This window comes from Polypterus senegalus, chromosome 16, assembly GCF_016835505.1.
Source record: "Polypterus senegalus isolate Bchr_013 chromosome 16, ASM1683550v1, whole genome shotgun sequence".
Taxonomy (NCBI): domain Eukaryota; kingdom Metazoa; phylum Chordata; class Cladistia; order Polypteriformes; family Polypteridae; genus Polypterus; species Polypterus senegalus.
Genome location: NC_053169.1, coordinates 89,535,244 through 89,547,388, shown reverse-complemented (window position 1 = coordinate 89,547,388; position 12,145 = coordinate 89,535,244). Strand labels below are relative to the sequence as shown.

The 12,145-nt window shown below is 38.2% G+C and overlaps 1 protein-coding gene across 1 annotated transcript in view; it reads right to left on the bottom strand.

The window, feature by feature from the left end:
- Positions 1–12,145, bottom strand: part of LOC120516336 (thyroid adenoma-associated protein homolog) — a 156,288-nt gene that overhangs the window by 17,507 nt on the left and 126,636 nt on the right. Inside the window, 1 exon segment of the mRNA XM_039737938.1 lies at positions 611–726. Within this exon segment, the coding sequence (XP_039593872.1) occupies positions 611–726 (116 nt within the window).

Below are 12,145 nucleotides of genomic sequence, written 5' to 3'. Positions count from 1 at the left end.
TCAAATCGGGGGGATGTTGGAGTTTTGGAGAAAGAACAAAAAACACTTTCTCGTTTGTTACTAACTGCACACATATATGCATTGCCATATTTCAGAGCACTTTGCTGGCTTACACATTACAATTGTATTAGACTCCAAAGGGGACACCTAACTAGACACTAAAAATGTCCACAAAATGATTCCCAGGGAAAAAGCAGCATGCAACAGAATCTTAAAAAACACAGTCAGTAAGAGGTAGAAGTGAATTATGCAGCAACCATGGTAAATTAGAGTTCTGCAGCTGAACACTTCAAAACATAGACACATGAATTAATAAGATAATTCTGCAAATTACTGAAATCTAACAGGATTTTTGTAAAGTTAAAGGTACATAATAATTTTTCTAGACAAAATGACAACAGGTTACACTTTGTTCATTCTCTACATTATAGAGTAGTCATGGTCACAGCAACAGTATATTAATATTTGGTGATTGTTGCTTATATCCCCAACATTTTTGCAAGCTTGTGCACAGCGTTTAGAATCACAATGCCCTTTTTGGCAAACCTTGGTGGTTTCTCAGGAATAGCCATTAAAATAGCAAACAGAGAGAGTGAGAGAATGGGATTACCTTGATGCCAGCCAGAACTTAGAGTGGATTTGGGAGGCGAGATCTCCGATAACTTGTAGGTTCTCTATATCACTTCTTTGTCTCGACTCCAGGTGAGATCTTAACAAATAAAGGATCTGAATTGAACAAAGAAAACACAAGCAGCTAGGTTAAAAATACTAACTGAACTTGTTTCCAAGACTCTACTAACAATGGGACATCCACCACACCAAGAATAAAGGCAAAAGGTAGTCAATCAAAGAATGTGGAACTTAACAGTTACCAGAGAGACTACCATATGCAATCCTGTGTCGAGATCCTGTAGGTTAGTACATCACTCCCACACCCCATTTCTCTACTTTGTGTTGCCCTCTTTGGCCTGTTCCCTGCACTTCCACTACTTATTCACATCTTGAATCAAGTAATTTTCCCAGGACTGCTCCTCATACACAAACCACACAGGCTTGTTTTTTCATCATCAACTGTTTTTCTCAACTATGCACCTTCTACACCAGGGGTATCGAACTCCAGGGGCCTCATGTATAATGCCATGCGTAGAACTCGCACTATAACATGGCGTAAGCACAAAAGCCGAAATGTGCTTACGCACAGAAAAATCCAGATGCAGGAATCTGTGCATACTCCAACTTCCACGTTCTTCCGCTACATAAATCCCGATCAGCGTGAAAACTAACGCTCGTGCACATGCTTTATGTAACGCCCCAACTCCTCCCAGAATTACGCCTCTTTGAATATGCAAATCAATATAAATCGCCCTTAAGCTCAGCCTTCTGTGAAAAGACAATGGGAAAAGCACGGGGGAAAATATAAGAATTTCAGCGAATACCAAGTGGAGGCAAAGGAAAAACATACTATTTGTTCAAATAAACCGTGGTATAATCAACAAAAGGAAGTTGATCGAGTGACATAGCGTGTTGGAGAAACTTGAAAGCTCATGTTCACAAAATCGCACAGTGCCGGAAATAAAAAAGAAGTCACATATCAAAGTCGCCGTGAAAAGCCGAGTTGCACACTGTCTGAGTGTCATATGAAAGCTTATTAGGGTACAGAGAAAAAAGGCACACCGTGGGGAAAAAGCACGAAATGTCAACTTCAATCTCGACATTTCCACTTTAATCACGTAGTTTATTTTGTCATTAAAGTAGAACATCATAAACTTCATCTTAAAATCATTTAATTAACCAGTTTCTCAAATCACATCGTAATTAAAGTAGCACGTTAAATGCTTTGTTTTGTATTTGATCTTCTATGTGCTCTGTGTGTGAATCACTACTTGCTTCTTAAACCGGCTCTCTTCCTCCAACTGGACACAGAATCCATTACATTCGTGATATTACAGCTCTCTGAATAACTAAAATACTGAGATGTATATGTGATATCATTTTTATGATGATAGGAGTTAAAGCACATTATTAAATGTGTTTCACTTCGATGAAATAATTTATTGCAGCAGTACTTAGGGGCGGCTCTAGGCTTGTGGTGGCACTGGGCAGAGGAAGAATCGGTGGCTGCTTCGCCCACCAGTGTCAATATGGTATCTTATGCACGGTGGATGGCCACGTCCGTTGCAGACACTGCATAGCCGCCTCATGCTCATGACACAAGCATTTAACTTTTGCCGAAATTTGTCGCTGCGTTTTTAGCTGTGTTGTTATTTTCTCTTTCTGTTTTATATTCAATATATATTGGCGTAGCCGCCACTGCAGTCCTTGCTTTTCTTTCCCCAAGTAACCAATCGCCACACAATCAGCTCTGTAATAAAAGTTAAGCCATCTGTAAGCTTAGCGCCGATTCTTCAAAGCGTTTAAAGAACACTGAAATATCTTCGTAGTACATGTTTAATTATTCTATCCTTATCGACACTCCCAGTGAAGAATATAGATTATTTAAATGAAGTTAAAGTTTTATCTGTATAATTTAATAAACATATTTTGCTGCATTTCACCTTAAAAATGATATCGTCATCATATGTAAATACGCGCTTTATAAAGTGGCCCAGGTTGTGAGATATTATAACTGTAGTGCAAGTTTACAGTGGGGTGTACTTATAAGTACCAACAGTTCTACAAGGAGCAATTGATTGAATGCATTTAAAGTTCTTGGGATTAAACTGTTTCTGAACCGCGAGGTCCGTACAGGAAAGGCTTGAAAACATTTTGCAGTGGCTGAGACAGCGTGTCCTTGAAGCTGTATACCGATAATTCTCTTTCCGATCAGCTGCTGCTGTGATTCACACTCAGATACAGTGATATAAATACTCCGAGTGGTGCAGTGAGAGTAATATGGAAAAAGATGATCTGCTGTGGCAACTCCTAACAGGAGGAGCTGAAAGAAGAAGAAGAAGAAGAAGTGAGAGTAACAACGCTAAAGCAGTTATGGTATTTGGAATACTATGGCTGTTCCCTGGACTATTATATTGTTACAAGTTAATTACAATCAGATGCGTTACAATAATAAACAATATGCGGTTAGTTTCAGTGTATTTATAAAGCTGCGTCAGGAAAATAAGGTGTAACCACACAGGAACAGTAGCACTGCTTTGACGCTGGGTGCCGCCAGTCTGCAAAACCAAGCGAAGAACTTGCGTACGACAAGGTATGAGGTACCGTGGAAAAGTGCGTGGCTTTACACCAAGTGTAGGTTTTATACATCGCGATTTGAACGTGGAAAGGTTCTTATGCAACATTTCTGTGCGTACGCACCGTTTATACATGAGGCCCCAGGTCTGGAGGGCCACAGTGGTGCAGGTTTTCATTCTAAGCCTTTTTCTAATCAGTGACCAGTTTTCACTGCTAATTAACTTCTTTTCCATTCATTTTAATGGCCTTGTTTTTAGGGATCAAGTCCCCTGAATGTATTCTTTTCTTTATTAAATGACAGCCAAACAGAAATGAGATGTGAAACGAGCCAACAGATGACCAGCTAAACTGGGATTTCAAACTCCAACCAATCTCTTAATAAGAAGCTGATCATTGCTGTTAATTAAACCTGATATTTAATTCCATGACTTGCTGCTGCCCTCATTTTGCCACAGCAGACATTTTCCAAACTGTTGCTTTTCTTTTTTTTTCTTCTAAGAACACTGTCAAGATGTTTTGGTGACCTGAGAGATCACCCTTACTCTCACCTCTCTTTATTTTCAGGTATTTTGTGATTGGCACAGGTGAGCTGGTCATGTGGCGGCTCGTTTTGTGTCCCATTATTGTTTGGCTGCTAATTAAGGAAAAAGAGACAAACAAGGGGCCTGAGTCAAGTCAATTAAAATTAAAGCAAAATAAGTTAATTAGCAGCAAAAACTGGTCACTAATGAAGAAGATGGTTAGAATGAAAACCTGCAGCCACTACGGCCCTCCAGACCCGGAGTTTGACACACGTATTCTACAAACATCCACCCTATTCAATTACACTTAGATTGGTGAACATTTATATGTTATTCTTCACTGAAAATCAGGGCACATTAACAGATGGGAAAAAAACATTACATGATCAAAAAAAAAAATCACATAGGAATGTACACACACATATATTTACTTCTGTTAACAGACAGTTTCACAAATCATGGCTCAAATGTAATACAAATCATAGAGACATAAGATAAATTTAATAAAATGCATTACCAGTAGACAGATGATGAGATGTAAGGAAAATTACAGTTAAGAGCACCCCTTGAAAATGAAACCTCTGTGGAGCTTACTGTGTTTTGACCACACAAAGTAAAAGTTGGGCTGATTTCAACTTCAAAGTTCCTTTCTTCCATTTCCATGCATCCTAATATCATCAAATGCAACATGTTTAGTCCGTAAACTAAAACTGTAAGGAAAATATGATGACCTGATGCTGTTAAACATTGATTAAACATTGAAAGCCAATATTCCCAACCTTTCAGATGTTGCATTCCTTGACCAGGAGTACCAGCTTGGTCAAGGCAAAAATGAATGGGGAAAGGAAAACTAACAGCTGTTAATGATTGCCACACTTTCATTGATGAAAAATAACAGACATTTCTGCTTAATGATCACCCTAGTCAATAGCTGTTATAAGTGTGCATGTGAATAAAGTATTAAGTTATCAGTCCTGACTTAAATGCCATAAATGAATAGGGCATCTCATACACCAGAAAATCATGGCAAAGTTTAGGTGCCCTGTAAATAAATATTGGCTCTGCCTTTCCACAGTAGCTTTTCATACGTATGTACACGTGCTTTGAATTTTAGAAGATCTGCTTCTTGCATTCATAAAGTACTCTCGGCAAATGACACATTAGTATGTTCTTTTATAAGTTGTGGAGCACAATGTCTGTATTACTGTACTGATTTTTAATGATGTTCCTTAGGGTAATGTTTTGAATGAAATACAGGACAGAAAAAATGAAACTTCAGGACACTGTATGCCAATATGACATGAAATAAATGCATGAATGAACTTTAAATTATCCTGCAATGCAACAAGCTGACTCACTTACCCCTTTCCTAGCAGAAAAAGCAGGTCATGGATACTAATGCAAGTACTAAATGATAGCTTAATCTTAAAAGATAACACTCAAGCTTTATGCTGATTCAGCAAAGCTAACATTCAGGCCTTCAGAGTTAAAAATTGACAGTGTCTTGTTACTGTATGCAGCATTTCCATCAACTAATAAAATTTATGTTTTTTCCATCTTTAAAGAGGGGTAATTTTCATTCATCCAATGCTTCAACTCAAACTTTTAATGAAAAACATAGGAGTCAACATTAGATTTGTTTGTTTTTTTGGTAGAAAGAGTAATACAATCTGTCCTTGGAGAGATAATATATCTATCATTTGAATATAAGAATGGAATATCCTCTGTGCACTACAAAAACATTAAAAAGAATTTAAGTACAAATAATATGATACAAGACCTGTGCCTATACAGTAAGTTCAACATAATAGTAAAGCCAATTGTGTAATAGAATGGTGCAGTCAATAGCATTAAAAGTTAGACCTAATTTGAATCTAAGTATAATTCTGTCTGAATAGTCTTTTCAATCTCATTTTGTCATTGATTTTCAACACTTGGGTCATTTCATAGTGTTTTCTCTCTATTATCTGCTTTTATCGTGTATTTGTCAGCTGCACTCTATGATATTAGTTACTCTCGGTTTGGTTACAGAGCTATCTTCCCACATGGCTGCTCTTTCTGACTGGGTGAGTCAGCATGTACTTGTACTGCTATCTTACAGAAGGGCAAATCTGACTTCTATTTGTTGTCTGAAGCATATAGAATGTAAAAGAAAAGACTCTGCTAAGAAAGAATATGTAGGTCAGTAGTTAAAAAGAATTGCAGAATACCAACCCTGGCATCAAGTTAAGCGTTGATCCCAAAAATTACTGTAAAAGCAATTTTTTCGTTTCTGCCTTCAGCCTGCTTATCTTTCTACCTCTGATACTACAAGTCATTAGTTACACTTTAAACGTACTTTATGTGTTACTTTGTCAGACATTTATGATCCGCACAAACTGTAGTACATCATCTACTTTAATACAATGTCATTGATAAAGACAGTTAAGGAAGTTACAGCCACAATGTAACTTTCCAAATTGCGTATAGTGGTTAATGTGAGGAAATTGGTTTATCAATTTTACTCTGGTCTAAGTCTGATTTCTTCAGAGATATTGGCCACTTTCTAAGGGAAACCATCAAACAAAAATCATTTTTATTAATATTATTAAAAAAGGGTATAGTATTTTTGTTTAACCATTTTCTTTAGACAGGGTCCAGAGTGTACCTAGGTGGTCATTTTATAAATTAAAAGATACAGTTTCCAGTTCTCTTTTAAAAATTACCAAGGAGATGTGCACAATGAATGGTACAGTTTGTCTTTACAAGATATTGTATTTTAAAGCAGAAACTGTGTATCAATTTGTAGTCTTACTCTGTCTAGTGTATGGTTTAAAAAATAATTTGTGGTATTGATGTTAGAGGTTTACATGTCGCCTCAGTTTCTTTGTGCGTCAAATCAGCCACTGTTCTAAATACTGCATTGCATTTAACTTTTACAGTGGAATCACAGCCAATAGCAAAAATATTTTATCTTCTTTTGGGTGGAGTATATTGTCAAGGGGAGAAAATATACTTTTTAAGCACAGCATTACGCGAGTAGACCCCAGGTATACAAATTTACAATTAACAGGTTCACAGCCTTGTTAAGTTAATTCAATAACGTTTTGCAAATGCTGTCCAAAGCTTGTATTATTCTAAACCCTAAGACTCGACTCAGTTTTGGCTAATTATTAGTTTTTGTGATGTTGCAACATTGTGTTATGCTGCACAGGAGATGCAAGTCTTATAATGCTTCAACTCTTGCTTGCTCTGTTTGTGGTGCTAATCTCTGGTGATATTTCTTTTAATAAAACTAGGGGGCTTTGCCCCCTGCCTGCTTCGCTCGCCAACCCTCCCCCCCCACGCCATTGTGAAGAGGGGGGGGGCTGAACGCACCCCAAGGAGACACAGTTGCTCCTCCGAAACCCCTCTTAAACAGTGATACAATGGGAAACAAACAACAAATGTTTTTTTTCTACCTCCTCTTTGCTCGATCAGATGCTGGACTGGCGCTTCAAACATTTAAAAGCCTGTACAACAGCTGTCCTTTTGTCTCACTGCCTTGTCTCTCTCCCCCACAACCAAGACATCCTCGAACACAATTTGATCTCTTTTCGCTGTTCCGTTATTTTAGCGAGTAATATTTTCCATTTATTTGCGCTAATGCAATCTTTACTCTCATTTTTTTGAGACTCTTGAACTTTCCTACTTCGATTACCTCTAAACTGCTCTGCATGTGTATCACGGGACTTGCTTCCAAAGGTTGTAAGTATGACGTTACTTGACCGTCTCATGGGACATGAAAGTGTCTGTCTCTCTTCAAAAGATCACATCTCGTCGCAGGAAAAAAGTCTTGTCTCGTCCCAAGAGTTTTTTTTTTTTTCATAATAGAGAAAAAACCTGTATTGATCAGCACATTTTTTAGTTCATCAATGTAATATTTGTCTGTAGAACATTCCACAGTGTGAACCGGTGCTGAAGCTCTGGTCTAACAGACCGTTCAATTTTTTCATGATACTGATAAGTAAATCTCTGCTATTCAGAAGACACATGTTGTTCTGGCTTGCTGGCTTCTGTGGTACTTTTTTCCCTTCGCTTTCCCTATCCTCTAGATCTTAATTCTGTATGCCTCTACTTTATTCTTTATTCTTATTACCTCATTGTTCTTACTTTTCTATTCTATATTGTCTTTCTAGATCATTAGTTTTTAAAATGGTTTGCCCAGTTTTCTCATATGGCGAAGACTGTTTCCAAATATTAATTTCCAAAGATCACGACTGCTCTGAAAATCGGTCAGTCAGCAAAAGTAAAGCTGACCAGGGAAGAATTTTATCTTAACATTCTAGAGACATCTTTAATCTATATTAATTCCTGTAACTATTTTATTTATTTCTAATGCAGTCTGTGATTTTTTTAGTTACTAAAAAAGTAGGAAAAACAGAATTTTTTAGTTTATACTAATTCTTCTACAGAATTCTGCAAGCCTGTGAACTCTTAACAAGGACAATTTATTTGCATAGAAAAAGTCAAATGTCCAAAGGTTCAGATTTACAGTAATCCCTCCTCGATCACGGGGGTTGCGTTCCAGAAAATCCGTGAAGTAGAAACCATTTGTTTGTATGGTTATTTTTATATATTTTGCGCCCTTATAAACTCTCCCACACTGTAAACATTTTAAGAGCCCTCTAGACATGAAATAACACCCTTTAGTCTAAAGTTTAAACTGTGCTCCATGACAAGACGGAGATGACAGTTCTTTCTCTCAATTAAAAGAATGCAAACAAATCTTCTCTTCAAAGGAATGCGTGTCAGGAGCAGAGAATGTCAGAGAAAAATGGAGCAGAGAGAAAAGCAAACAATCAAAAAATCAATACGTGTTTTTGGGCTTTTAAGTATGCCGAAGCACCGCGATAAAGCATCCGTATCCTCTAGGCAAACAGCCAAACCCTCTGCTCACACCCCCTCCGTCAGGCACAGAGAGAGTGAGAGAGACAGAGAAAAGCAAACAATCAAGCACTGTGCGGGAAGCATATCATATATCATTGAGGAGTTTTACTTAATACGTAATACATGCTCTGATTGGGTAGCTTCTAAGCCATCCGCCAATAGCGTCCCTTGTATGAAATCAACTGGGCAAACAAACTGAGGAAGCATGTACCATAAATTAAAAGACCCATTGTCCGCAGAAATCCGCGAACCAGCGAAAAATCCGTGATATATCTATACTAATAAAAGGCAAAGCCCTCACTGACTGACTCACTCACTGACTCATCACTAATTCTCCAACTTCCCGTGTAGGTAGAAAGCTGAAATTTGGCAGGCTTATTCCTTACAGCTTACTTACAAAAGTTAAGCAGGTTTCATTTCGAAATTCTACACGTAACGGTCATAATGGTTGATAACGATCGACAACGTCCGCCATGTTGAACTTTCTTATTTATGGCCCCATCGTCACGAAATTTGGCAGGCGGTTTCCCTGCGCTAACCGAAACCGATGTACTTACTTATTTCGATGGTATGACGCCACTATCGGCTGCCATATTGAACTTTCCAACGTCACCAATATTCCAACTTCCCGTGTAGGTAGAAGGCTGAAATTTGGTACTTATTTCGGTGGTATGACGTCACTGTTGGCCGCCATACTGAACTTTCCAACGTCACTAATATTCCAACTTCCCGTGTAGGTAGAAGGCTGAAATTTGGCAGGCTCATTCCTTACAGCTTACTTACAAAAGTTAAGCAGGTTTCATTTCGAAATTCTACGCGTAACGGTCATCACGGTCAACAACGTCTGCCATGTTGAACTTTCTTATTTATGGCTCGATCTTCTCGAAATTTGATAGGCGGCTTCCCTGCACTAACCAAAACCAATGTACATACTTATTTCGGTGGTATGATGCCACTGTCAGCTGCAATATTTTACTTTTCAACAGTCTTTGTTACTTATGGGCCCATCTTCAAGAAATTTGGTACACGGGTTCCCAACGCTAACTGAATCCTACTTACGTACATATATACGTCCATAGCCTGCAGCTCAGTCACCATGTGAGGTGGCGTTGGGTCCCCCATCCCAACGCCTCCCACGTTGTTGGCTGCCTGCCTATATAAGACCGTCCGTCGCTCCGGTCTCTACATTACCTTCCTTGCTTCGTCATGGGATTCACGTCTCCCTACTGATAACTACAGCCTTTTTGTTTAATCCACGGTTTCTCCGCTGTTTTATTGTTTGTTTATTACAATTATAGTTATTGTATAGGTATTTTAGACTTACTTTACATTGCTCAGGTACCCATTTCCTTTATCATTCCAACCCCCATTAACATGTCTATCGAGGTGATCACCATCGATCAAAGAACTGTCACTTACCGAGTGGTTTCCATGCCTGGAGATGGCACCTACCTTTTCCATTCTCTTTGTTACATATTGCACGGCCATATCAGGCTGACTCTTGATATCCGGAGGAACATTGTGTCTTATGTATTGAATGACTGGGACAGGTTCAAGGTGTGGACTGATGACGGTACAGGAGATAATTATACTATATAGGAGTACTATAAGAGTGAAATGCTTAAGCCCTTCACCTATGGTTCTGCATTTGAGTTGATGGCTGCCGCTGAATTGTTCGGTTGTCACTTTCAAGTGTACCGAAATGGCCAAATATTTTACACCTTTCGACAACTGCCGATGCCTCTTAAACATCTTAGATTCACAGGTGACAATTTCAGTAGTGGACACTTTAATGTTTATGAATGTTTAAACTCTCAAAAGCTGGATGTGATTTTATTGATGAAACCGGTTGTGTGCTTACAACGCTTGACAGATGCCGAATGTTACTTTAACACAACAAGTCCTTCAAATACTGTTGTAATTGAAACAAACTATGAAACTGAAACCGATTATGACAGCAGCAATCCAAGCTGTGAGATTTGAAACAAGATTACTGTTCACATGGCCAACTGTATGTTGCATGCTCAAGAGTGTGTTGCATGAGCTTGGTCATGTTACAACCGGAGGGCCGAACTGACAACATGGTATACAACGAGATCCTTAACAAATAATTATTGGCATATTTTCCCTCAGTTTAAAAAGGTTAAATTTTCTTCTTAATAAAAATTTGAATGCAGTACTTCGCCGCTGCGAAGCGTGGGTATTTTGCTATATTTAGATATGCTTACATTTAAAATCCGCGATGGAGTGAAGTCGCGAAAGTCGAAGCGCAATATAGCGAGGGATCACTGTAACAGAAAGGCAGATGTGTGTGTGTTTGTTTGAAATTGAAGATGATGACCTAAAAAGCTATGGTTCTCATGATGAACAAGACTAGGAGGTAACTGATGAATGCAGGGTTAATTTGGAAAAATAAGTAGGTTTTCTGGTATGTTGATCAATTAATAAAATAAAAGTCCAAAAGAAACCCATTTAAAAATCAATAAAATATCCTGAATCTGAAATTTCAGGGATAAACTACTGTCACCATTTTAATGTAGCCTTAAACCAAGGATGTGCCAATCAGAACCATTCTCGTATAAGCAGGTTGAGTCTGTAATCTTTTAAACACCTATTTTACTATACTGCTTCACGATAGCACCACACAAGGCTTTCTTGGCAGAGTCTTTTGTTCATACAGCTGTTTAAATGTATGAAACCAATACATTTCTCAATGAATTCCATTGAAGTTTAGGTGTATGAGGGGAGAAAATCATTTGCAAAAAAATATTCAAACTTTAAGATGTACCTTATATATGAAAGAGCAGTACCTAAACAAACCTCAGCAATAATACTATAATCTGCACTGTACTATTTGCCATCTTTTCTTAAACTCTTTAATTACAATTTGGATCCATGTGAAAAGCTTGTGTGCGCCAGGCCATAGCATGTGATCAAACCTCACTTACTTCTGACTTGGAATTATACAGTATGTTAACCATAAGTAATATAACTGATCTGCAAACCTCTCTTTACCAACATTGTCCCAGCATACTAAAAAGGCTATTCACCTTGAAGATATACTGCAGATCTAGACATAATGTGCGCACATTTTAAAAAAAGGTAATAATCCAGTTAATGAAGATCAATTCCAGGACTTAATTTTGTTATAAAGAGAAACATTATTGTAGGATGATTTCACACAGAGGATTATGAATACATAAAATGGCTGGCAGCTTGGTGGCTAACAGCTAAGGCTGTCTGCTTCATCGGCTGCCTTGCCGTCTCCCTGACCTTTCTTCCTTATGTGCTGCTCCATGGGCTCTTTTCTTCCTCATGCACTGGTCCCACATTCATGCTGCTGGATCTGCCTCAGATCTTTCACATGGGGTCAGAGGTAACGCTGTCTGTCCCAATTTTCAACTCCATTAGTTAATCCAAACCAGGATTCTTAAGAAGACTTACCTACAGCCATGTACCAAGGCCAATGGATTTTAGCACCTAGTGGGTGCATGCAGGTAAAGGCTATCTATCAGCACTTTCTCTTC